Source organism: Parambassis ranga, chromosome 12 (assembly GCF_900634625.1).
Source record: "Parambassis ranga chromosome 12, fParRan2.1, whole genome shotgun sequence".
NCBI classification, from domain to species: Eukaryota; Metazoa; Chordata; class Actinopteri; family Ambassidae; genus Parambassis; species Parambassis ranga.
The window spans coordinates 16,314,849-16,341,210 of record NC_041032.1 but is presented as its reverse complement, the minus strand read 5'-3'; the positions used below and the strand labels follow the sequence as shown (position 1 = coordinate 16,341,210).

The 26,362-nt window shown below is 50.8% G+C and overlaps 2 protein-coding genes and 2 long non-coding RNA genes across 9 annotated transcripts in view; 2 read left to right on the top strand and 2 right to left on the bottom strand.

The window, feature by feature from the left end:
• The window catches only part of LOC114443783 (uncharacterized), a 16,815-nt gene extending 2,607 nt beyond the window's left edge, over positions 1-14,208 (top strand). The window contains exons 2-3 of the long non-coding RNA XR_003671470.1: positions 5,156-5,346; positions 13,089-14,208. This is a non-coding gene — a long non-coding RNA (uncharacterized LOC114443783). The remainder of the gene's footprint in view (positions 1-5,155; positions 5,347-13,088) is intronic.
• On the bottom strand, positions 978-14,675 carry mctp1b (multiple C2 domains, transmembrane 1b). Of its 6 annotated transcripts, XM_028418100.1 has the most exons (22): positions 14,173-14,675; positions 8,591-8,705; positions 8,375-8,517; positions 8,216-8,295; positions 7,817-7,940; positions 7,676-7,711; positions 5,994-6,032; positions 5,599-5,766; positions 5,391-5,521; positions 5,144-5,330; positions 4,865-4,958; positions 4,689-4,791; positions 4,500-4,602; positions 4,314-4,415; positions 4,153-4,227; positions 3,954-4,073; positions 3,755-3,865; positions 3,596-3,649; positions 3,334-3,443; positions 3,105-3,214; positions 2,922-3,019; positions 978-2,318 (listed from the first exon to the last, which is right to left on the bottom strand). In XM_028418100.1, exons 1-22 carry the CDS (start codon positions 14,662-14,664, stop codon positions 2,247-2,249), a joined length of 2,667 nt encoding a protein of 888 aa, XP_028273901.1. In that variant the 5' UTR covers positions 14,665-14,675; the 3' UTR covers positions 978-2,246. The 6 variants fall into 6 exon arrangements, with proteins under 6 accessions (XP_028273901.1, XP_028273895.1, XP_028273900.1 ...); XM_028418094.1 differs by lacking the exon at positions 7,676-7,711 and having other exon boundaries at positions 5,599-5,763; XM_028418099.1 differs by lacking the exons at positions 7,676-7,711; positions 14,173-14,675 and adding an exon at positions 9,427-9,570 and having other exon boundaries at positions 5,599-5,763.
• A 1,925-nt stretch (positions 14,676-16,600) lies between these two features.
• Positions 16,601-21,177, bottom strand: septin5b (septin 5b). Its single transcript, XM_028418102.1, has 12 exons — positions 21,104-21,177; positions 20,971-20,981; positions 20,174-20,264; positions 18,653-18,739; positions 18,447-18,570; positions 18,120-18,254; positions 17,909-18,026; positions 17,554-17,655; positions 17,351-17,447; positions 17,137-17,272; positions 16,834-16,936; positions 16,601-16,739 (listed from the first exon to the last, which is right to left on the bottom strand). The coding sequence occupies exons 1-12, from the start codon at positions 21,144-21,146 to the stop codon at positions 16,677-16,679; spliced, it is 1,110 nt and encodes a 369-aa protein (XP_028273903.1). The 5' UTR covers positions 21,147-21,177; the 3' UTR covers positions 16,601-16,676.
• On the top strand, positions 16,706-21,177 carry LOC114443782 (uncharacterized). The gene is made up of 4 exons (XR_003671469.1): positions 16,706-17,030; positions 17,128-18,064; positions 18,381-18,686; positions 20,995-21,177. It is a non-coding gene; the product is annotated as an uncharacterized LOC114443782 (long non-coding RNA).
• Positions 21,178-26,362: the final 5,185 nt, after the last annotated feature.

The following is a 26,362-nucleotide window of genomic DNA, read 5'->3' as shown; positions in this document are numbered from 1 at the left end:
ACCCCTCTCTAGCCTGGTTAGCATAGAGCTTTGGATGGATGATGATATCCTTTCTGCACTTTGCTAAAGTTGGTAGCTAGCAGTCTGTCTACATTAGCATGTTAGCATCAGTGATGCTCAGAGTAGCTGTTAAATGGAGGCAGCAGCAGCAGCAGCAGTGAGGAGGAAGACGTGTCTGTTCCAGCAGCCATCAAACTGCTCTGACCTGCCTGAGCCTCACACAGGTAGCACACCTGTCAGCACGGCCTGCCTCAGCCTCACCTGATTGGCTGTTTAACAGGAGACCCCCCCCCCCCCCTCAGGTGACCTTTAACCTCGGGGTGGCTCATCAGGCGTTAATGATGTCCACCTGCTGCTCTGAAGGCTGAAACTGTGACATCACAACATGGAGGCTCTTCACATGTCAGAACACCAAAACTTCAACTTCAGGACATGTGGATCCATCCGCTGCTGAAAGTAGTTCCCAACAAGAATGAAACAGTAACTGTTGTGTGTGTTTGTGACCTTGTGGTCATGGTAACACACACACACAGACACACACACACACTGAGGTCTGTATAAGTGTGAGAACAGGTCTGTGTGCGCCTCCTCTGCGCTCCGTCTGAATACTTTGACTCTTTTCTTCCTTTCCTAGTTTGGGGAGTTTTTGTTGATGTTCCTTCTCACGCTCAGAACTCTTCTTCTTCCACCTCTGTTTGCAGCTTAAACATGACAAATGAGGCCCCCTGCTGGTCAAAGCTGCGCAGCACACCATGCAGACAGGGAGCCATAACAGAAGTGATGCTGCTAAAGTATGATTTGTTCATTTAATTATTAACTCTAGATTACACCCGACTTTTCAAACAAAGTATTTGTGTGCGGAAAGATGGCGGCACCCCAGGGAGGACTGTGGAGGAGGAGCTGCCCCCCTCCGTGGACCTGAGGGACAGATTATAAGCTAAAGCAGCTGAGACTGATGACACACAGAGACACGGGGATCAGTGTACAAATATATTTTCTCCGATTAAACACACGGCCGTCACAGAGCTTCCTGTTTCTGACGTCATTACAGCAGCGAGCACAGAAACAGAGCGCGTGCAGAGCGACAGGAAGTGATGTGGCGGCAGTAAACAGATCAGTGACAGCTGTTAGATCCACATTCAGCATCCATTAATGCACTTGCATATATTTTAAGTTTAGTCATGCAGAGACTCATACAGAGACATGCAGAGGTCACAGCCCGACCCGTCGAAGGGTTAACAACACAAACACAAAGGAAACAAAAAAAATATACATGTTCCAGGTGAAACGGACACTTTACATCCTCAGAACAAACATCTCCAAGAAACAGGAAGGCTGAAGGACAGAGAGCGCCAACTCACGTCAGCACGTTCTGATGAGGACGAGGGAAGGAAGCAGGTCAAAATACAAGTCACTATTTCAACTATTTCTAGTTTTCATGACGGTCAAGTCGCCAGTCTCGTCTTCTGACTTTGGGTCAAACACATTCACATTCCTTAAACAGACAGTCCAGCAACACAGTGGACGATATTCTACAGAAGGTGGATTCTGCCAGAATCCATGATGTAAACAAAGACAAACAAAAACATATAAGATAAAAAGTTCTCCCAGAATGCCCAGAGACACATTTTTCAATAAACATAAAATGTATAATTAATATTTTATCATCATTTTTAAAGATCAGCCTCTGAGATTTCTTATCATAGAAAATAAAGATACATTATTTTACAGTTTCCAGGCTGTTAAAGACTTTATATGCAGATAAAATAATTTCATCAAAACACAATTTAACAACAAAATAATTCAATAAATTCTGGATGAATATAACTTTTATATAAAAGCTGTTGGAATGTCCCTTTACTTTGGTTCAAATCACCATAGCAACACATTGTCTCTACCTGAAACCCATCTGACAACACAAATGTAACATGCAAAGCTGTAGTATGTGTGTGTGTGTGTGTGTGTGTGCAGTAACAGCATGCAGTTGTGTCATGGAGCTCCATGCAGCCACAGGCGGAGGCGGAGCCTCCATCACATGCAGACTCCGTCACACACATCAGTAACGAGTTCTGTTTGTGACGGTAAGAGAAGTTTAAAAAAAAAAAAGTTTCTTTTTCTTCTTTACAAGATTTTTTTTAGAAAATAAACAAGTGTGTTTCCACGGTAACAAAAAACAACAACAGATATATATATACAGCAGATATATAGAAAGGAGTTTACATCATGTACAGGTCAGGCGCTCACAGCTAGCTCTGGTTGGTCCTCCTCCTTTTGTTGGGACTCTGACCGACGTCGACCTTCAGCTCCCGATACTGCATCTGTCCAACAACATACAATCAACACACACGTTTAACCACAGAGCAGCTGCGGAGGACATGTTTTTGTAGGCTAACCAGGAAGTTAGCACCCCTCCACAAACAGCCAATCAGAATCCAGCAGTAAATCAATAAAGTTACTGATCCTCACAGGTGTAGTTCAGCAGAATGAACACCCCTTTATGTTGTTTGAAGCCTGAATATGATCACCAGAAGCTAAAGGCTAATGCTAAGCTACAAACGAGCTACAGCACGGTCACATGACTACACCATCAGCACCACCAGGTTCATGCTCTGACCTCTGCTACAGTACAAACACCTGGAGGAGCTTTAATGACCTGGTCTGTAGTCCCATGTAGCCACTTGTTAGCATGTAGCCTTTGTTCAGACAGTGAACAGTGGGATTAACTGTGTGTTTTGAGTCAAGTGGTCTTTAGAGGAACTGCAGTTTATGACACAGCCCTGGTTTTTAAAGGAGTTTATAGACCCTGAGGATGTTTTAAATTTAAACTCCAGCTGAAGCAGCATAATGCCTGCACCACTCTCAGGAACCAGCCCCAGGTTCCTGCAGTGCGACAGCGCCCACAGCCCCTCCTGTGTACTCACCACCTGAACATCAGAGGGCACTCTGGAGAGAAAGTCCAGCAGCTCGTTGTTGTCAATCATGTACGGATTGCGGAGTTTCTTCGTGAACTTATTGACACCTGTAAAAAAAAAAAAAAAAAAAAGGGGAGGGGGTCAATGCTGGACTTCCATCATGCTGCGAGCACAGGTCAGAGGAGGACTCACCCCACGCGAGCACGAGGTATCTCAGAGGAAGGAGGTAGAGGAGCAGAGTGGCCAAACATAAGGCAGTGATCGCCAGCCAGCTTAGGAAAGGCACTGTCCAGGTAAAGGTGCTGCAGCAGGCACACAGAGACACAGGTTACACCGCAGACCTGCATACATCACAGTGCCCCCCGTCCTCGGACCATGTCCACCTTCAGCTGTAAAAACCAGCTCCTGATCTGGTACCTACTTCTTGATTCTCTCGGCGTAGGACGCCACTTCGTCCAGGGCGCTCTGCACGCTGATGAAGACGTCCTGGATGGCGTACAGCTTATCCATGAAGCCCTTCGGCTCAGAGTCCTGACGGGAGGATGGACAAATGTCAGACAGACACAGAGGACAGGGAGCAGCTACAGGATGCTAACTGCAGTTCAGTGAATGGCCACAGGTGTCACTGTTAGCGCTGTGCGTCTGGCAGGAAGTGTGCATTGAAAAAAACAACCTGACTCCACCTTGTCATCTTTGTCCTCCTCCTCATCCTCCCACTCAAACATGGCCTCCATGGACTGCAGCACAACAGGAAGCAGACGTCAGTAAACTGTTTGTCAACAGGAAGGTCACAGGAAGGTCACAGGAAGGTCACAGGAAGGTCACAGGAAGCGCTTTCTCACCGTGTCCGCCGCGTCCCTGCTCGAGCAGAAGAAGTAGTTCCAGACCAGCAGCAGCAGCAGAGCCAGCGGCAGCATGTAGAGCTCGAAGTTCCACACGACCACGACGAAGAGCTGCGGCAGGGGGCGGAGTCAGCAGACAGGCCGGAGTGTGTGTGTGTATGTGTGTATGTGTGTGTGTGTGTGTCGCAGGTTTCCTCACCACAAAGGACACGATGCTCCTCTGAGTGGACTCCCACTCGAAGCAGCTGTTGATGTACGTGCCGTAGCTGATCAGGACCATGATGCATCGCTTCACCCGGTTAAAGTTCTGCTGCAGCAGCTGACACACACACACACACACACACTCCGGGTCAGCTGCCACGTCCTCTCAGGACGAAGCAGCGTGTCCTCATGCTCACCTGTTTGGAGACCTTTGGCTCCTCCTCGATGTATTTCTGCTCTGCAGGGACCACCGTCCTCAGAGCGGCTTTCACCTGCACACAAAGACGGAAACCACCATCATCTTCATCATCATCTTCATCTTCATCACCCAGCAGCGGATCGTTCTGCACATGCTCACTTTGTTGTAGATGACGTCGATCTCCAGGTAGATGACTCCTTTGGTGGGGCTGGTCAGCTCCTTGTTCTTCAGCATGTAGCCTTTCTGCTCGCCGTTACGGATCTGATGGACAGAAAGTCATAACATGTGACAATAAGGGGTTAATGTATCACTTTCATGTGTCTGATTGGCTGTTTGGACGCTCACGGTTAATATTGGAATGGCCACTTTTCCCAGGAAGTCGGCGCTCCTGTCTCTGTCCTCGTCGTACACCGTCACCTCCAGCACCGAGTGGATGTCCTTCACATTACTGCGGAGAGGCGGGAAAACCAATCAGGAGGCCTGCTCATAATGTGCGGGTCATCAACAGATGGAGGACGGTGACGTCAGACTCACAACGTGAAGGCTTTGTTCCACTCCGGGTTGAGGTTCTTGTAGATGGTGTGGGTCTGCAGCCTGTCATTGGTCAGCTCCAACACACAGAACGGATCGCTTTTACCTGAGGAAGTGACATCATCAGACCAACCTGTCGCACGCTCACATGCGGCGGTGTGGTCAGGTGGTCTGCTCACCGTTCACGTCTGCAGCCATCAGGCCCTCTGCTCTCATCACCTTCACCTGCACGATGCCCACGTCTCTGAGCCTGGAGAAGGACTTCATCACACCCTGCAGCGGGAGACACAACAAACCACAACTGGTTCCTGAAGGGGTCCTGAGGTCATGTTTGACCCACACACACACACACACACACTCTCTCTGTGAAGTCTCTCACACACTGTGAGGACGGTGCACTTTTCTGATCACACTGATTGATCCGCTCTCTCTCTCCACTCTGCTCTCCTGCTGCTTACGTATCGTTTCAGAATCTCCCGGCGCTCCTGCGGGTCGTCCAGCGGCGTGACGGACAGGTCGGCGATGGAGACGGCGGGAGAAGCGGTGAGTGTGACCAGCAGCACCACGACGCCCCGGGACTCCTCCAGCGGCAGCTCCAGGTGGTGCGTCTGCTCCCGGGCCAGGGCGGAGAGGTCCAACTGACAGCTGGAACACACACACGGTGAGTTATGGAACACACACACACGCACACACATTTCAACTGACCGTCCGATGAAGTCATCCCTCCTGCCGGTGTCTTTGTCCCACACCGTGATCTCCAGCACTCCGCCCGTCTCCTCATACAGGTGCAGGTCGAACTGCTCCCTCCACTGTGGACTCAGAGTCTTCGGCACCGTCTGACACACACACAGACACACACACTGAGGCAGCCTGCACACTGACCTGTCCTCAGAGGTCACAGCAGCTAGCATACCTTGCTCCGGTACTTTTGGGGTCCCAGTCTGAACTTGACGTACGGGTCGCTCAGGCCGTTGGGGTCCATGGGGATCAGGCTCCGCCCCTCGATCAGGGCGATGCTGACGATCCCTCGCCAGAGCTGAGACTTCCGATGCAACTCTGAGAGGCGTAATGACTGCTGCTGCTGGTCCACACACACACACATTAGTCACAGCATGGATCTGGTCACGGATGGACTCAGAGAGCGGACACAACAACAACACAGCGTCTAACAGCACGCAGCCATGTGACGCCTGACTACACTGTAAACAACAACAAGCACAGACCATGCTCTGAGTGCGGACATGATGAAAGCTGCCACTGCACACACAGACGGTAACAGTGAGGAGGAGGAGGAGGATGAAGGTTTACCTTAGTGGAGCGTTTCCAGGACCTCCTGAGCAGCATGGTCTGAATACAGTGAAATACATTACTTCAACTGCAACATTTCAAAGACCGCAGAGACTAAAACACTGAACCCCAAACCACTCCGATGGTCCCTGAACGCACCACCAGTCATGTGTCTTTATTCCACATGTCTGAGTTTCACTCCAACAAGATTTGGTAAAAGTTCTGTCCTCCTCAGCAACCAGCAGGAAGCCATGATGGAGTCATGTGACCAACAGTCTCTGTCTGAGCTGCAGCTTCCTGTGAAACCACTGTTAACTTTGCTCTGGACTCAGTTTGGGGTTCAGTCTTTGAGATAAAAACACTGAGCGAGTTCAGCCACTAGGGGGAGCTACAGACCACGTCTGTTTAAGGAGCTCAAACGGATGAGGAAGAGGAAGAGGAAGAGGAGGGATGCTGGAGAATGAAGCTTCCAGAAATACACGCAGAACGTTCCTCATTATTATGATCTCATTAAATCTCTGTCTCTCTCTCTCTGTCTGTCTGTCTCTCTCTGCCTGCCTGTCTGTCTGTCTGTCTCTCTCTGCCTGCCTGTCTGTCTGTCTGTCTCTCTCTGCCTGCCTGTCTGTCTGTCTATCTCTCTGTCTCTCTCTGCCTGCCTGCCTGTCTGTCTGTCTGTCTGTCTGTCTCTCTCTGCCTGCCTGCCTGTCTGTCTGTCTGTCTGTCTGTCTATCTCTCTGTCTCTCTCTGCCTGTCTGTCTGTCTGTCTCTGTCTCTGCCTGTCTGTCTGTCTGTCCCTCGTCCCTCGTCTCTTCTTTAACCACAGCTGCAGCACAGACTGAGTCCGGACCTTTTATTAATTTCTCCGCTGAATTAAACATGAAGGAGTCTGTTTAATGTCTGGCAGCTGTGGGCCCTCTGATACCGGCCTGTGATGGATGGACCTGCTCGCACTGAGTGCTTCTGGGGTGATTGATCTGATGTATTTGGGTAAAACTGGACAACAGTCAGATGAAAGTCTCCGGCATCGTCTACAACCAGAGTCTGTGCTGCAGCCACTATCAGCTGTTATCAAGCTGATCTGGGAGGAAGACATTAGCCTGTTAGCTTGACAGCTAATTGTTTTATGTAGAAAACAGTAATGAGGCCGCAGATGTGAACATGTTTACATGTCATGAAATGAGCTCAGCTGAGGCCGAGGCTCAGGAAACCTGCGACCTGTTCGTTCACATCCTGTCCCAGCTCTGAGCCCAGACCCAGCTCTGAGCCCAGACCCAGCTCTGAGCCCAGACCCAGCTCTGAGCCCAGACCCAGCTCTGAGCCCAGACCCTAACACGCTCAGCAGAGCGGTTGAACAAGAAGAAGAAGAAGCTCTTCAACATGATCCAAAGAGGAGAAGGATCAGAAGATGCTGCTGTGTTGCATTATGGGAAATGTAGGATGGGTCACATGGTTCAGCCCTCCACAGTTTCCACATGTGTGTCGGTCGCTCTGAGCAGAAACTGCTTCTATAATTCATCTGGAGTTTTCTTTTATTCATAGGTGAAAACCTCTCCTGCAGGAGCTGGAGGATGTTTTTGGCTTCATCTAGGAAGGAGAAGGGTTAACTCATTTCCTCTGGTTGGAGGCTGATAAGGAGGAAACTGGTAACTACAGCAGTTAGCGGGGCGCCGGGGTGACGCTACGTGTCTCACTAATGGACTCACTTTGTTCACGTACGGCTTCCAGCGGTACGTCTTAACCTGCCGCAGGAAACACAGCGTTCACACATCCGGCCTGGACATCAGGCGTCTAACGGTCACAAACCGGCTCACAACAAAGAAGCATGAAGACGCCAGCGCACTCACCGTGGAGTCTCGCCGCTCCTCCAGCGGGCTGTCTTTAGGCGTCAGGGTGACGGCCAGCTCCAGAGTCCCCAAGTCCTCATCCGGGTACTGAGGGTCCTTCAGCACCAGGGTCACAGGGATCGTCCTGTAACACACAGACACGCAAAGTCTGACCTGCTGGAGGGTCACCGCAAAAACCCACGCAAAACTACTAAACAAAGAGGGAAAGAGTGACTGCAGAGACAAGAAAACCTACAAAGAGACACAGAACGGCTACAGAGAGACACGAGGAGACATGAGCGGCCATGAGGAAACACAAAGCATCCAGAAAGAAGCAAAAAGCGACTGCAAAGTGACACAAAGAGACACAAAGAGACGCAAAGAGACACAAAGCGGCTGTGGTGTGAACATGGGGCCGACCTCTGCTGCTCCAGGGAGTCCAGGTGCAGATAAGCTGACCCCATGAAGTCGTCTTGGCGGCCAAAGTCGTAGTCGAAGACCTGCAGAGGAGCCGCACCGTCAGAGCAGACCCTCATCAGGACATTTGTGTGTCTGTGTGTGTCCAGTGTGTGTGTTTACCTTCACATACAGAGGCTCGCTCAGACTGTCCAGCACCAGCGTCGTCCTCTCGTCCCACACAGGGTTCAGGTTTTTGTGGATGATCTTGCTCCTGAACACCTCTTTGCCCGCCATCTTGAACTTGACGTAGGGATCGCTGGTGCCTGCACAAACACAACCAGCTGTCACAGACTCACACATTACAAACACACAACAGGAGCTCTCCACAGGTCCCACCTCCTCTGTCCCGGACCGCCAGGCTGTGTCCTCTCTTCAGCTCCACCTCCAGCTTGTACATCCCTGAGCTGTGGACGGCCCGCTCCGGAGGGACGGCCGAGGACGCTCCGACTCCCTGTCAGCAGAGAGCAGCATCAGTCAGTCGGTCTGTCAGCGGACAGACACACACAACTCACCGACATCGCTGAGAGCATCAAGCGTCTTTCACTGCAGCGCTCGGCCTGCACAAGTCTGCACGCCGACACTAACACCGACTGAAGAGCCTCCACCAGCTCCACCCAGGGCGGCTGGCAGGAAGTAACACCCCGACCACAGAGATAGTTATTTTTTTCTGACACAGCTCTCGCTTCACACAGCGCACAGGACGCAGCAAAACAACCCACAAGCATACAACATCAGCATCACAGAACCTGTTCGTCCATCCAGCCACCCAATCATCCATCATCCATCCGTCCTGCTGCATCAGGCTGGTTAGAGTCACAGTATAAGGTTCAGCAGTGCATGCTGGGAAGGTATCAACTTCAAACCACTGAGGCTCTCTGACAGCTAGCATGTAGCAGTTAGGGTTAGCATGCTCCAGCTCTTTGCCCATATCTGGATGAACTGGGAGGTAGGTGGAGTCAGGTGCTGCCATGATGGTTTCAGCAGTTCTGGTTTTCTTTCATATGAAACTTGTGCTGACGGAGCCTGATGTGAGGAACACCTCAGACTCACGGCGCCCTGCTGAAGCCCACACTGCAAACAGTGATGGCACCGCATCCAGGTCCGCCGGGCTGTTTCACTTCCTGGAGGCTGAACACGTTTTTCTGGTTTGCAGATAAACACATTAAATTCACCTCCATCACGCCGTCACTGTCAGCAGCTCCTTCCTCTCTGCTGCTCTGCATCCGTCCTGTTATGAAACACACTTCCTGAGGCTGAACACTCCTGGGGGGTGACACACTCTGCTCGGAAACTCCAGTGGGCTGTAACGAAGCCAGAGACCGTTCTGTGTGTGAGTGTGTGTGTGTACAGGCAGCGGCAGGAGGAGGAGGAAGAGGAGGAGGAGGAGGAGGAGGAGGAGGAGGAGGAGGAGGAAGAGGAGGAGGAGGAGGAGGAGGAGGAGGAGGAGGAGGAGGAGGAAGAGGAGGAGGAGGAGGAGGAGGAAGAGGAGGAGGAGGAGGAGGAAGAGGAGGAGGAGGAGGAGGAGGAGGAGGAGGAGGAGGAAGAGGAGGAGGAGGAGGAGGAGGAGGAGGAGGAGGAGGAGGAAGAGGAGGAGGAGGAGGAGGAGGAGGAAGAGGAGGAGGAGGAGGAGGAGGAGGAGGAGGAGGAGGAAGAGGAGGAGGAGGAGGTGCAGGGCTGTTACGCAGACTCAACCTGAGGCTGTAACACGTTGGGTAAATCCAGTTCAGAGCTGAGGATGTTAAGTAAGGAGATAACAGGCCGCTCCTCCTCCACTCTACATGAACTCCACTCTCACATAAAACCCGGCGGCTGTTCGACTGTAGTTATGATTATTATTATTTGTTCAGGTTAAACTGTTCAGTTCCCTCCATCTACATCAGAGCCTGAGAGGATCCGTCTCTGTGTCCTCTTCACGCCACATGCTGGGGTTGTGGCAGACGGCCAGGGTCAGGGTTGGAGCAGAGCCTCCATCACATCCATGACATTCATTGATAGAGTATCTTTTACTCCAGTCTCTGGTACGCTGACTGTTGGTCATGTGACTCCATCATGGCTTCCTGCTGGTTGGAGGACAGGACTTTAGTTTTTACTGAACCTTGCTGGAGTGAAGTCTTTATTTCTGGAGGACTGTTAGCTCAGACGTGTGGAAGGAGGTGGTGGGATGTTGACCTGCTGCCTGGCCTCTTCTCACTTTGGCCTCTTTGAGCTCCTTGTTTTGACAGCAGCTGCATGTCGGTGTAAAGAGGCGGGGTCAGGATGTACTTAGCTTAGCAACACTTCCTGGAATAGGTGGGAAACACCCTCAAGCTCAACAGCAGCGTGTCGTGTTTCAGCTGCACAGGTGTCAGGTGTATCCTCTGTTTGGCAGCTTGTGGTCAGCTAATGCTAATATTTTCTTTGCTAGCAAACAGGAGGTATGTGTCGTGTGGCGGCTACATGAAGCCGGTGTTAATGCCTCAGACCTGACCTCTTTGTCTGTTGACTCACAGAGGGCCGGTGTGAATGGATGAGCAGCGGCATCCCGGCCGGCCCCAGGCTGAGTCAGGCAGCTAACAAGCTGCTTACAGAGGATTACCCGTCCTGCGGCAGGAAGTCAGGAGGCAGCGCGGCCCGCTGGGAATAGCATCAGATCGCTCACAATCCCATCAGCACCGCCGATGGACGGCTAATTTTAGGACGGCGTGTGTGTGTTTATACACATCTATGCATCATGTATCATTGAACAGACAGAGTCCACTGTTCATCCTCAGAATATCACGATTCATCTCAGACGTCCCACTCCTTCGCCCTGTGGTGGACTGCTGGCCGGTCCAGCATGAAGCCCACCTCTCACCCCCCTGTGTGACCCCTTTGACCCTGCATCACCCACCCACCCACAGTCAGAACCCATTCTTCCTCTTCTGTGGTCCGTTAATTGCTCCAGTCATATCTGATCAATAAATCTTCTCTGCCGCTGTAACCTGATCCTGATGTGAGGAGTGAACCACAGTCTGAGTCCATGAACCTGCTGCTGAGCCGCCGCTCGCTGCATGATGGCCGAGCCTCCCGGGCCCATTAACAGCCACACTGTCCAGACCGAGCTTCACTGTAAGTAAAAGGCAGAGGAGGCTCCAGCAGAGAGGAGTCAGAATGTGTTTAAACACGTCACAGAACCCGGAGCAAAACCAGGAAGATGTTTGAAGTAAAACTGAGGAGCTTCCTGTTTGACACCTCGCAGCCCGCACGCTGCTGCAGCCGAGTCATGTGACCTGAAGAGGGGAAGGAAAGACTGACTGAGGTGAAGAGTTAACCAGCTCCTCTCTGGAGGAGCAGCGTCCCCCCACTGAGCACCTCCTGGAGTTATGAACTTCTAACTCCATCTTGCACAGTCAGCCAGGCCACCCTGTCCTCACAGTCCTCACATGGACAGTGATGGACAGTAGAGAATGTCCCACATTATGCAATAAGTAACCCCTTCCTTCCTGTGCGGCCTTCTGAACCTGATCCCTATCTGGGTCACCGCTCACACACACACACACACACAGAGGAGTATCAACAGTCAGATCTGACCTGATCTGAGGACAAAGCCATAAACCAGGTCCTTCTAGCACCATAAACCACCTATAATCCACCGCTCACATATCTACAGAGGACACGACCAGCTCACCGACAGCAGCCGTCCACAGGTGGAGGCGAGGCGGAAGGAGTCATCGCTGGATGCGCAGTGAAGCAACCCTCGGATTCTAAGACGGGTCTCTGCCACCGGGGCCTCGCCGATGAGGAGATCCAGGGTCGAGCAGGACGAGGAGAGGGGGGATAGTAGAGACTGAGAGAGCAGGTGGGATGCAGAGAGGAGGCTGGTTCTGGACTGAGAGAGGAGGAAGGAAAGTGTGGCAGCTCAGGAGGAGCGGGAGGTGGTGAAGCTGAATGAAGGAGGAGCAGCAGGCGAGTGGGAGGGAGGGAGGGAGAGAGGGAGGTGGGAGCTGCGCTGGTTGGCTTCACTATAATCCTTCTCCAGAGGATTAAGCCTGACGGACGGGCCGAGGTTTGAACAGACCCAGGACCTGACCTGCTCTCAGCCGGTCCTGAAGCTGAAACCAGCCTGAACCCCCTCACTCACAGCTGAGGGGACCTAATGATGCTGCCTTCAGGGGGCCCGGCACCAGAGGACCCTTTAGAGTCTGTCCACACACACACAGACACACACACACACACAGGCCCTGACGAGATTATTTGTCTTGAACGAGAACAAACAGCAGAAAGTGTCACATCATCAATAACCAATCACACAGCTGAGACTGCTGCTCATAAGTCCAGGTGTGACAGGCTCAGTAACTAGACACACACAGAGACACACAGACACACAGAGACACACACACACACACACAGACACACAGAGACACAGAGACACAGAGACAGACACACACACACACACACACACACAGACACACAGAGACACAGAGACACAGAGACACAGAGACAGACACACACACACACACTCACACACACCTCGCTGTGTTACTGTGTCTGCATCCAACAGGACTCTGGCATGACGTGACAGGACACTCACACACAGACACACACAGACACACACAGACACACACTCAGATGTCTGAGGGAGACAGCACGGCTCCAGGAACAAAATATAAAGTGATGTTATCTCCTGTCTCCTCCCACTGAGCGGATCAGGCCTCAGTGCTGCAGAGAAACCCCTGACTGACTGACTGACTGACTGACTGACTGACTGACTGACTGACTGACTGACGGACTGACTGACTGACGAAGTGTCAGTGCTCCTTCCTCTGTGAAGTGTGAAGGGTTAACACACCTGCTGACTCTGACTTCCTGTCAACAGGTGCAGCTCTACCAGACCAGGTCAGGATGGTGCAGGAGGAGGAGGCTCAGCAGCGTGCAGCACCCTGACTGCATGGGAGAGCACACACACACACACACACACACACACTGGCTGCTGACCTGAACCATCACTCTGATGTCCCAGTGTTACTGTCCCCACAGGTCCTGGACACATGGAGGAGGCCCCACCTCACCACCACCACCACTCAACATGTGAGGCTGCACAGCTGCACTCGTCACACAGATCACAGACTGGACGTTCTCTTCTGGACCTTCTGCTGCCTGAACCCGTCCAGACCCTGAACCAGAGGTAAACCAGGTAAACCAACACACAGAGGGGTTTAACTCATGATCCAGGGCAGCGTGGTGCTGACTGATGACCCAGCAGCTCCCCTCACCTCCTAACCCGACCCTCACCCAGATGCAGAAACCTAAACATGATGAAGCCACATCCTGACGTCCTCATTAAAGCCAGAGGAGGCCCGCCCCCCCTCAACAGGGCTTCAGGTTATTGATGAAGCTCTTCACCCGTTCTCTTTCCCTCCGTCTCAGTTGTTAGAGCTAAAAGCTGAAAGCCTCCATCCTTCCTGCCTTTGGTTCGGTTCTGTCAGCTCTGTGCTGCAGGGCCGCCTCAGGGCCGCCTCCCTCAGGGCCGCCTCCCTCAGGGCAGGATGAATTCACACTTTTATGACGAAGTTTTGTGCAGAAATGTGTCATCTGATCAATCCACTGATCGTCTGAAAAGACAGAAATCCTCTAACAGCGACTTCAGAGAGTGATGCTGCTCAGAGTAACTCTGATGATGATGATGATGATGAAGATGCAGCCTGATCAGAGCTCAGCTTCCTGCCTGATTAACTAATCAAACACGTGATTCTGTCCAGAGCTAAGCTAACTCTGAACTCTGCTGGTCCATGAACACGTGATCTGCCTCATCAATACATGCTGATAGATTTCATCTGAGCCTGGAGACTTTTTAAACCTGTTTGTAATATTTTAGGCATTCACGCTGTTTTTACACGTGACACACACACACACACACACACACACACGCGCACGCAGGTGTCCTGGTACTCTGAGCTCACCGGAGGGTCCTCCTTCTCCAGCTGTGGTTCCGCTGCAGCGGTCTTCGCCGCGCCGCCCCCGCCGCTGCTGCCCGGAGCCTCGGCCAGCCTGTCCAGGCACGCAGACCCCAGAGAGGAGCTCTTGTGGTGGGACTGCACCAGCTGGGCCACCGTGGGTTTGTTGGGGCTGGAAGACTTGTGCTTGGTGGAGGACTTCTCCCGGCCGAGTCCGGAGCCGCCCCCGGCCGCTTTGGCGCAGAACTGAGCCTCCTTCGCTTCCGCGTCCACCTGAGAGGAGAAGAGCAGGTCGGGCTGCGAGGAGGAGATCACCCGGTCCAGGGCGACGCTTTCCTTCCGCTTCATCTTCTTGAACATCCACCCGCCCCGCTCCTTCTTGTCCTCCGGGTCTCGGGCGCCCAGCTTGGGGCTGAGCAGCGGCTTGGCTCTGGCTTGAAACTGTTTCCACATCGTGCTCTGCGGGGACGCGCCGCTCTCATTCTCGTCCCGCTCCATCGCCGCCTCTGCTCGGAGCTCCGCCGCACGGTCACACCGAAGGACCGGGCTGCCGCGCTGCCGACACGCTTACGCAACCTCCGCTTAACCTCCACTCTAATCAGACGCACGACAGCGCGACGCTGGAGCAGAGGCGCAAACACTCGGCATGTTCCGGAGGCGCCTGGCTGCCAGTCAGGGACGTCCTTCACCAGATGCAGCCCGCAGGGGCGCACCCAGCTGCTGCTCCAGGGCCCCCACCCGAACCCCGCCCCCACAGAAGACACTTAAAATCACATTTTATTTTATTAGTTTAACTTTTTTTAGTTGATAACAACTAAGCTAACCTATCTAACCTTAGCTAATTTAAAAAGGGTGGCATTAGTCAAACCTGGTGACTGAACCAGCTGGGGCTAGTTTACTCACATATTAGCATTAGCATTTTTCCCTTCTTGTAGCTTTCCATCTGCACACCAAAGCTAACCTTTACAGTTTTTGAAGGTTCTGATCATGAATGTGGTGAAACACCAAAACTGTCTGTGGGCCAGGTGGGATAAGAGCTAAGCTAACTTAGCTTGGGTGGCTAATCCTGTAAGAGATGTGTGGTGTCAGGCCACTTTGATAAAGACCTAGCCCACATACCAGGGAAGCATAAAGGATGCTATCTAGCACCAGTACTAACAGTTTAGCATTGTCTGAAAAACAGATTGAGCTTCAAGCAAAAAAAACCTAAGCTAACTCAACTTGTGTAGCTTTGTTAGCTAACCCTAACAGAGCAATTTAGAGAAATGCATGATGGGACCCCGGATTAGGAACCAGCCCACGTCTCAGGGTCGGTGTTTGAGCGACTTCGTTCGGTTTGAATACAGCACAGACACTCATTTATCCAAAAGTTCTGCTTTAATTATTGAAGCAGCAGGACTCTGGATGCATTTTTAAAGAAAAAACAAACATCAAAACAACATCTGGACTAATGTAACCAACCAAACAACAACGTTTCTGTGGTTCTCTGGAGAGAAAACATGCAGTGGGGCTGAGATTAGAAAGTCACTGATAGTCAAACACTCAGGTTGGTGTGGCGCTGAGCGAGCGGTCGGAGTGGTTCGTATCAGCCGCCGCTGCTCTGAGAGTGATGTGATGTTCAGTGGCGTGCAGCCCTGCCTGAACGCTGTCAGAGGAAGCTTTAGGTGCTCTGGATGTTATCTAAGAGGCCCAGCGAGCCACTCCAGTCCCAGTTTTAAGGGGATTGAGCTGGAGTTCTTGCTGGAGTGTAGAGAGAAATCACTGTGATTGGCTGTTCAGTTTAGCAAACATTTTACAACAACATGGCCGCCTGCCATCATTCAAGGATCTCCTGTCCCCATCAGCCCTAATCTGAACTGACCAATCAGCATCCATTAGCAGGATGCTAGTGTTATCTAGGTGTAAACAAATTATTTCAGCGCCCTCTAGGCGCCCTGGAGCCACTTTCTGTCTGATGGCATAAACAGGAAGTGGACAGACATGGCTAAAGAGCTGCAGGTGCGGTGTTTCCTGTTCCCCTGTGACACACTGAAATGCTGACTGCTTCCCCTGACATGAAACTCGTGGTTTGGGTTTATTTCTGCAGTAAAGCTGCATTCATTAACACAGAGGTTTATTTTGGAGGCAGCCTCAAGTGGCCACACGTGGAACTGCAGTTCACTTCGCATTTCTGAGACTACAGTGAATCCATCAGTGACTTCCTAACCCTTCAGTCCACAGAAGGTGCTCACAGTCAGTGCAAAATCTACGAAATGATTGGAGGGCGCTTAGCTCGGACATCTTCTGAGATCTAAAGGTAACAAAGTGCAAACTACTTCCTATTGGCTAACACTTGGCTAACGACTGCGCTTAGTTAGTTAAGTTAAAAACATGCTGTCCACTGCTTCTCTGTGACCTGAAAGTAAGGATTCTTTCCCATCATCCCCTGCAGGAAGGCCTCAATGAGGGGTTTGATTCTGGCCTAAATAAACAGATACGAAGGTCACAGCTGGAACGGAGGAGGTCAAAGGTCACAGGTCCTGCTCGTGCATCTGCTGCTGCATCTTCTGGAGCATCTGCTGCATCCTCCTCAGCTGCAGGAGAGATGACACAACACAGATGGGTCGTCAGTTCACGTCAGCATCGTAACACTTGCTGCGCTGCATCATTCAGTGTGAGTTCTGTCACCTCGTCGTCCTTCATCTTGATGAGCTTCTCCGTCTCCACGTCCGGTGTGGACAGCGGCAGGATGGGGATGGGACTCTCCACACGCTTATCTGCATTCATCTTACTGTGTAAACAAGGAGGAAGAGGAGGAAGAGAAGGGGAGGAGGAGGCTGTGCTTTCATCGGTCTCACTACAACATCACAGACCTGCAGTCATTAGTAAGTAAGTAATATGTAAAATGATGTAAAGCTGATGACATCATGATGTTTATGTGTAAACAGACTGTCCTGATCCATGTTCCGGTGCCGCTCACAGAGCCCCCACCTGGTCATGGTCTGGATGCACTGCGCTCTGTAGTTCTCGTAGTGGCAGTCGCTGGTGATGTCCTTCAGGTCGTGCATGTGGGTTCGGATCAGCATGGTCCTGAGCTTCACAAAGTCGCAGTGCGACGGGTTCTCCACTGCGCAGAGAGACAGAGTCACATCAAAGGGAGGAGCACAGACTCAGAGCTGCACCCACAGAGGTGGAGCCGTCTTACCCTCCACGATGCCCCACGGGTAGAGCCGCCCTCTGACCCGCTGCCCGCGAGCCTCCACCACCGTGTTGCTGCCAATCACTGCAAACGGAGTGCTCTCCTGAGACAGAGACACACGTTAGCTAAAGCTGCAGCGAGGTGTGACACACAGTAAGACACAGTGAGACACAGTAAGACACAGTAACACAGACACAGTAATGATGGACCTTCAGCTCTTTGTCTTGTCGTTTGAACTCCTCGTCCTCATCTGAGTCACAGTCTGGAAACTGGTAGATCTTTATCCCGTACTTATCGATCTCCTCCCTCAGCTGCAAGGACACACACATGCAAGAAGTGAAGAGTAAGAGCAGAAACACACACACACAGCGCCCCACACTGTGCAACAACAGAACTTTAACAGTGATCACATCTGTGTGGAGAACGTTTGAGTCATCCACCTGAAGCCAAACCTGCTGCAGCTGCTGTCAGAGGTGGAGGCCTGAATATCAGCCAACCTTCCTCTCTGAGCAGAGGGGTGCTGATTTATTTCCTCCACATCAAACATGACTGTGAATCTTTTACCCGCTCTTTGAGCTTCTTTATCTCCAGGGGCGTCAGGCAGTCGGCTTTGGCGATCAGAGGAACCACATTCACTTTATCCTGCAGGGCCTTCATGAACTCGATGTCCACCGGACGCAGCCTGCAGGAGGAGGTGAACGTCACCGAGCACTTCAACATGTATGTATATGTGTGTGTGTGTGTGTGTGTGTGTGTGTGTGTGTGTGTGTGTTACCCGTGTCCAAACGGAGGTATGAAGTAGAGGCAGCAGTGCACTCTGTTGTCCTGGATGTTCTTCCTGTTGAGTCCACTCTCGTCTCTGAAGTACTGTTCAAACTGCTGGTCGATGTAGCCGGTGATGGGCCTCCAGCTACACACACACACACACACACACACACACACACACTTCTAAATATGTGATACCGCACTACGATAATGAGCCAGATGGTGGTGTCATTTCCCAACTGTAACCCACTCCTTCCTCCTGTCTCTGCAGAACAGAGGAGCTGCAGCAGAACACGGCTGAAGGCACCGAGCTAACAGCAGCGACCGGAGCTCTCACCACTCTGTGTTGTTGACGGCGTCTCCAAAACCCGGAGTGTCCACGATGGTCAGCTTCAGCTTCACGCCCTTCTCCTCAATGTCCACCGTGTGCTTTGTGATCTCCACCGTCTGGTTGATGCGCTCTGTGGGCGACACAAACACCTTCAACACCTCCGCCGTCCATGAGCTGTCCTCGCAGAGCCAGGTTACAGAGGCGTCACTCACCCTCAGCGTTCAGCAGCTTCCGGTCTTTGTGCAGGTCAGTGAGGAAGAGGCTGTTCACCAGAGTGGACTTACCCAGGCCAGACTCACCTGGAACACAGTGTGTTCATCATATCTATGTGTCAAGGAAGTAAACACACCACAACACCGAGGGGACGCGTCCTACCAAAATAAAACAGGAAGTACTTCTAACAGCCCAACATCAGTCACAGACTGTGATTCCAACAGTCTGCTGCACTCAGAGCATCAACCTTTCTTTATGATCATATTTAAATAAGGTCAGAGAATCAGTTCCAAAGGAGGAAGTCATTTATGGTTCGGTGTCTTCAGACTGCAGCACTCATCCCTCAACATGTAGTCTCTGAAGTCTGACTCATCCTGAAGATTCAGACAAAGACCAACATTTCACAGCTCACATTAGTGAAAGCTGAAATGTAGCGGAGGTGTGACGGGCGAGCTGCCTGAAACAAGGACATCCTGTCTGCAGCCAGTCTGTGGTCAGGTTACTGTCTGTAATAACAGTCTGTGCTGCGTTCACAGGCTGTAATAACAGTCTGTGGTTAGTTCGCTGTCTGTAGTAACAGTCTGTAGTAACAGTCTGTAATAACAGTCTGTAATAACAGTCTGTGGTTAGTTCACAGTCTGTAATAACAGTCTGTGGTTAGTTCACTGTCAGTAATAACAGTCTGTAATAACAGTCTGTGCTTAGTTCACAGGCTGTAATAACAGTCTGTAGTTAGTTCACTGTCTGTAATAACTGTCAGTAATAACAGTCTGTAATAACACACAGTCTGTAATAACCGTCTGTAATAAGAGTCTGTGCTTAGTTCACAGGCTGTAATAACAGTCTGTGCTTAGTTCACAGTCTGTAATAACAGTCTGTAATAACAGTCTGTGGTTAGTTCGCTGTCTGTAATAACAGTCTGTGCTCACAGGCTGTAATAACAGTCTGTAGTTAGTTCACAGTCTGTAATAACAGTCTGTGCTTAGTTCACAGGCTGTAATAACAGTCTGTAGTTAGTTCACAGTCTGTAATAACAGTCTGTGCTTAGTTCACAGGCTGTAATAACAGTCTGTAGTTAGTTCACAGTCTGTAATAACAGTCTGTGCTTAGTTCACAGGCTGTAATAACAGTCTGTAGTTAGTTCACTGTCTGTAATAACTGTCAGTAATAACAGTCTGTAATAACACACAGTCTGTAATAACCGTCTGTAATAAGAGTCTGTGCTTAGTTCAAGGCTGTAATAACAGTCTGTGCTTAGTTCACAGTCTGTAATAACAGTCTGTAATAACAGTCTGTAATAACAGTCTGTGGTTAGTTCGCTGTCTGTAATAACAGTCTGTGCTCACAGGCTGTAATAACAGTCTGTAGTTAGTTCACAGTCTGTAATAACAGTCTGTGCTTAGTTCACAGGCTGTAATAACAGTCTGTAGTTAGTTCACAGTCTGTAATAACAGTCTGTGCTTAGTTCACAGGCTGTAATAAGAGTCTGTGGTTAGTTCGCTGTCTGTGGGACGTCTCACCTGCCACCATGAGTGTGAAGTCGAAGCCTTTCTTCACAGACTTCCTGTGCACCTGGTTCGGCAGCGTTGCAAAACCAACGTACTCTTTTTCCTGAAAAAACAAACAAACAGTGACATCAGACAGTGACATCAGAGGCGTTGAGTGCATCCATGCGTGATGATGTCATGGCGGTCGGTACAGTAGCTGCGTTAGTAGGACATTCCCATGATGCCTCTCATGTTTTATAAGAGCGTGTGCCCTGAGGTTCTCCAAGCATTCACAACAGTGTGTGGGGGAGGGGTGTGTGTGTGTGTGTGTGTGTGTGTGTGTGTGTGTGTGAGAGAGCTTTTACTGTTAAATCTAATGTAGAGAAGATTATGTGGAGCTCTTATGTAGGAGCCGTGTGTGAAGGTGGTATATGTGTGTGTTTCTGCATCGCTTCCATATTGACATTTGTGAACGCCCACACACACACACACACACACACACAGAGCTCTGACTCAGCCGACATGGAGCAGGATAGGAAAACAAAAAAATGCTGGAGCGAATTGTGTGGAAATAAATCAGAGAATGGAATCAGAGATGGAAGCTGCAGAGAACATCTCAGAGTCAGAGCCGCAGCTCAGCCTGTTTCTACCTGAGCAGGTGCAGCAGCTCCATCTGGTCCAAGCAGAGAGGAAGAGCCAGGTGTCTTCATCATCATGAATCTAACATGCTAACCTGCTCTGACTGTATGAGCCCTTCAGTCAAAACACACACACACCTGTAAATACAGCGCGCGCGCACACACACACACACACACACACCTTTGTCTTACCTCTGCATCTTCTGTGTCATCCAGTCAGATTCCAGCGGAGGAGGAGGAGGAGGAGGAAGAGCAGGACACGTTTAAAATCAGCTGCTGATTTAACTCTTCATTAACCAACCAGCTGCGGCGCGCGGGAGCTTACCTGGCCGGGGCACGCGGCTCCTGTACCTGCTGCTGGCCGTCATGATGGACAAACAGCTGAAGGAAGGGGCGGGTCTGACGCTGCGGCGCGTGCCTGTGATGAGCGTGTCTCCGTCACAGCGGCGCGAGCAGGACGAGGATGATGAAGACGATGGTGATGAAGGTGTCTGAGTGTGGATCAGACTGAAAACCGCGCGCCTGCCATCCCGCGAGCTCCTCTGTCCACACTGCACGCGCGCAGGCTGCTTCGCCGGGTATGAGCGGGTTCATTGTGTGTGTGTGTGTGTGTGTGTGTGTGTGTGTGTGTCAGACTGAGTGCAGTTCAGCGGAGGCGCCACAGGGGGGCAGTACAGCTGCGTGCCTGCAGAGGATCAGTGTTCATCTGACAACCAGGAAATGAATCCAGTGATGGAAACCAATCAACTAATCAATGGGCAAAATAAAAAAAGGATAAAATAAGAATATTAATATAATATCTAAATAATAATTATAATTCTAACACCTCTGACACAAAGACCTGTAAAAGTGCCATTTGTGTCATTTATGTAATTGTTAACTGTTGTCCCTGCTACAACATAGCATGCTAAGCTAATGTTTGCAACTAAAAGAAACTAACAAGCGAACAGAGTGTGAGGCTGCAGTGTAATGATGTGACATCAGAGACGTGGTCACATCCAGTGATTTTATACTTAGCATCTGTTTGGAGACGCTGGTTAAGAAAGTGTTTCAGTGTGATCTCCCAGGGCAGAGTTTGACTTATTTATTTAAACACACACACACACACACACACAGACTTCCTGGTAGGAACTGCAGCGCTTTAAGAAAATATCCAGCAACAATGCAGCATTGTGTGACTGTGTGAGAGATGTCACCCAGACTGAAGGTGATGGATCGATCACATGACATGAAAGAATCACAAGTATAAATGAAAATAAACAGCTGATCACTTCCTCTGTGTGTGTGTGTGTGTGTGTGTGTGTGTGTGTGTGCTGGCTGAGCTGATTTAAAGCAAACAGGGCCGACAGCTACCTGACAGCAGCTGAACAATGATGAGAGAGCGTGGGACTGGCTCTGTTTCCTGGAGGGGGGGGGCATTCAGACAATGGGTGACGCCCCCCCCTCCCCTCCCACCATCACACACTCAAACAGTGCCCGTTATTTATTTGTGATGCCACCTTGGAGCTGCAGTGTGTGTGTGTGTGTGTCTGAACGTAATGAACCTTCGTTAGCATAATCTGCTCAGGTGAGGCTTTGCTAACAACAACATAGGAATCAGGCCTAGCATGTTTAGCAGCCCGCTGCAGTGTGGTGTGGTTGATTTGCAAAAATTAGCTAAAGACACACACCGCATTAGCTGTTAGCGTGTATGAAAGTGTCGTCTGTGTGAGTGTACGTCTGCACGTTCTCTCATGAACACACACACTGTGTGTGTCTGTGTGTTACAGCTGTGGGATCGGCCATGTATGAACTGTGTGTGTTTCCTCTGGCAGCACAAGGTCACACGATGACCTCAGCTGGGAAACAGGCTAACGCAGGAAGGCCGCGGCGCAGCGCCGCACAATGGCCCATCACATGTAGCACGCCAGCGCACGGGAGGAAGCGCTCATTGTTCTGAGCCTGGGTTTTCTCCTCCTCCATGGTGGAGGGACAATGGAGCCGGAGGAGGCGCAGGAGGACCACTCAAAGATGCAGGAATACCAAGCAAACCCATCCAAGAGGGGGATTCTGGGAAGATGGCGGCCTTCGCCATGTTCGCCGCTCCTTCTGAAGGAAACATGGAGGTCAGGGTGCACGCTGAGACATCCTTCATGTGTCGCACCGTCGTTGTGTGACGTCTGCACAAATCATTGAGATTAGCAGGAGGAGGAGGAGGAGGAGGAGGAAGGAGAAGCAGGGAGGCCGAGCTGTTATCTCTCTGATTGTGTTCCACAGAGACAGGAAATGGTGCCGTTACACACAGGAAATGACCGATGGCAGCGATAAGGCGTTAAAATGGCTCCGGAAGTCAAAACAAGTCCAGGCAGAGACAGCAGAGGAGCAGAGGACCCGTCCAAAGGTTCTGTGTCGTCCTGACACAGCTCCATAAAACGTCAATAACAGGCTCTGTCTGCATATTGATCCATGCTCAGTGACATGAACCATAACACTTTAACCCTGCAGTGTCTGACCAACAGCTGCCAGCAGGTCAGTGAGTCGCTCAGAGAAGCTGCCGTCACAGCAGGACGCTCACGTCCGTCTTCTGTCCTGACAGGTGGAGTCGGTCTCTGCCAGCAGTCGATGAGTGTTTCCTCCTGTCAGCTGTGTGAGTGGTCACACACACATTCCTCACGTTAAAGCTACATCCTCCTTATTAACATCCACCCTGCTCTGTCCGGACCAGCAACACAAAGTCTGCTTCAATTAGAGAGAGAGTGGGACACTGTGCAGGTGGAGGTGGACTGTGTGTCACAACAAGACTCAAAGAGAGACCGGACAGACGCACAACAACATGCCAAGGCCTCGCACCTGCACGAGAGCCAAACACAGCGAGCAGGTGACATCTGATGGCGTAATAAAAGGAGCTGATGTGGAGGAGGAGGAGGAGGACGAGGACATTCCCAGTGCCTGAAGAACAATGGAGAGGAAGGAAGGTGAGAAGAGTCAGGACATCCTGAGAGTGCAGCGCCAACACGGCAGCTGTCAGTCACACAGACACACACAGACACACACCGAGCAGCCGGGCAGCCATGGCACTGCACCCTGCAGGGGCTCAATGTGGATTCAGACTGAAGGGAATGAAGTGAGGGGTCGGGTGTAAACTCAGCTGCACTGAGAGCAAATGAAGTGGAGCTGAGCTGAGTCTCATCAGTGAAGCACAGTTGTTGAGTTACTGCAGGTACATGAAGTGTGGCTCAGTGACATAACGTGAAGTGGACACAGACTGGGTGAGGGTGAGGAAAATGACGTGAAGCTCCAGTAAAATGAGGTGGAGACAGAAGTGAAGCGGAGTTCAGTGAAGTCAAATGAAGTGGTACGTTAAGTAAAGGACGTGGAGCTGAGGTGACTCTAGTAGATTAAAGAAAGGAAAGAAAGCAAGTGAAGGACTGTGTAGTAAAGTAACATGAAGTGGAGCTGACACTTCAGGAGGCCTCATAAAGAAAAGGAAGTGGAGCTGAGGCTCGGTGGACTGAAGCAGACATGAGCTGAGTTAATAAATGGAATGGACAGGAGGTCAGTTGAAGTGGAGGTGAGGAGAGTGCAGTGAATGATGTGAAGAGGAGGATGCTTTGTATAAAGTGATGAAGTGGAGCTGAGTTCAGTGAATGAAGTGGAGGCGGTGGTGCTAAGCTAAGCTGCTAAGCTAAGCCTGGTCCAGCACGGAGAGGCTGGATGTTTCATTTAATGTAGCTGTAAACACTGGACCATAGAGACTGAAGAGGAAGCATCTGCTGTGAGAGGACACACACACACACACACACACACACACACACACACACACACACAGACACACACACACGAAGGGGAACGAGTCATGATGTCACGTAGTAGGTGAGTGGGTCATGAGTTTTGTTCCTGTTGGCTCCACAGCACGGCAGCAGGAGTGTGTGTGTGTCTGTGTCTGTGTGTGTGTGTGTGTGTGTGTGTGTGTGTGTCTGTGTGTGTCAGCACGTTTACAGTAACGACCTCTCCAGGTGCAGAGCTGTTTTTCTGTTGTTTGTCAGCACGTTGACCTCCATCACCTGCCTCTCTGTCCTTAGCCTCAGAACCCCAGACCGCTACATGGAGCCTCCACCTGAGCCGCTCAGAGACGTCAGGCCGGACTTTCTTCCTCCACCATGTTGATGTTGACCAGCTGATGAGTCTGACTCCAGCCTCCTGTGATTCAGCCGGTCCATCTATTTCAGGCAGATGAAGTAAGTGTGTGAGATGGTGGAGTCAGTGCAGTGGGTGTGGTCCAGATGGTATCATTTCCTGTAGTAAGCATGAATAAGAAACCTCCAGCAGACGTGATGCCACTTTCAGCTGATACGGATCAGTCTGGGTGTGACCGTTCGACTGTAGGACTCGACAAATAACACTTTAAACTAAAATAACAGCTGAGCGCAGAAATAACAAGGACACACTGTAAAAGGAGTTGTGTGTGTCTACGTTAGCACAGCTAGCCGTGCGTAATACCACATTGAATCACTAGATGGTGTAGTGAGTCAATGCAGCATCTGGTCTGGCCTCAGTCCAACCAAAGAGTCTTCCAACAACCAACATAATGCTAGCATGCTAACTTACTAGCCCCGGACCTGGCCCTAGTGTAGTACCACTTCTAACCACTAGATGGTCTAGTGTAGCACCTAGTGTGATAGCATTGGTTGCTAGTATAGAAATCATCCAACAGCCGTTCTGTATGCTTGAAGTTAGCATGCTAACCAGCATGGCCCCAAAACCTTGTGTAATACCATTTTGAACCCCTAGATGGTGCAGTGTTATGCCCTCAGTCCTTAAATTAAAGTGACCCACTTTAAACAGGAAGCAGTCAGACCCACAATGCTTTGCTGGCTCTCATCACCATGGTGACGGTGCAGCATGTTTAGGTGGTACATGGCGTCCGTCTCCTCGCCGAGCACCAAACCAGAAAAGCGCTGACGGGACTGTTCTGCGGAGCGCTCAGAGCAGGATGGAGGCGAGTCCACATGGCCGCCTGGTCCTGGTCTCTGAGTGCATCCTGTGTGCCTCCAACAGGAGGCGATGATGGAGGGTCAGGACTAATGAGTTTACAGTGTGAGGGGAATGTGGGTCAAATGGCAACGACCAAAACAACAATAAGCAGATATTTACACTGTCAAAGTGTTGCTGCTGTTCATCACTATCACCAGTAGTTTTGGATTTATTAGATGTTTTACAGTGAATGAAATTTAACCCAATATATTCTCCATCCCTTTAAAAATTGACGTCAAAGTGCTGCTGTTGTGTTGTTGTTGTTGTTGTTGTTGTGTTGCTCAGACACATTAACTCATGATCCAACAGCCCAGAGACGCCTTCTGTCCACAGTCAATAATAAAAAGTGAACATGAAAGAGTTAAATTGAAGCTCTTTGGACAGACAGACTGAGGGGTCATTTAAACTCTGAATCACAGGAAGACGCCGCGCGCGCGCGCGCTTGCACGTGGCTCTGTGAGATGCGCGCTCCTGATTGGCTGACTCAAAGATGCGCTCGCTGCTGATTGGCCCAAAGTTTGTGGGTTTAGTTCTGCGCAGCAGCATGAAAAGCCGCCCGGACCCTCTCCAC

Excerpts from the sequence above, each read along its gene's own strand:
- mctp1b (XM_028418100.1), bottom strand. The coding sequence starts at position 14,664 with ATGGAGCGGGACGAGAATGAGAGCGGCGCGTCCCCGCAGAGCACGATG. Across the intron at positions 8,296-8,374 it reads GCGAGCCTCTGTATGTGAAG|GTCTTCGACTACGACTTTGG; the intron begins GTAAACACACAC and ends GCTCCTCTGCAG. Across the intron at positions 3,215-3,333 it reads TACGCCGAGAGAATCAAGAA|CACCTTTACCTGGACAGTGC; the intron begins GTAGGTACCAGA and ends TGCCTGCTGCAG.
- septin5b (XM_028418102.1), bottom strand. The coding sequence starts at position 21,146 with ATGACGGCCAGCAGCAGGTACAGGAGCCGCGTGCCCCGGCCAG. Across the intron at positions 18,571-18,652 it reads GAAGCTGCTGAACGCTGAGG|AGCGCATCAACCAGACGGTG; the intron begins GTGAGTGACGCC and ends TGTCGCCCACAG. Across the intron at positions 17,448-17,553 it reads GACAAGACAAAGAGCTGAAG|GAGAGCACTCCGTTTGCAGT; the intron begins GTCCATCATTAC and ends TCTCTGTCTCAG.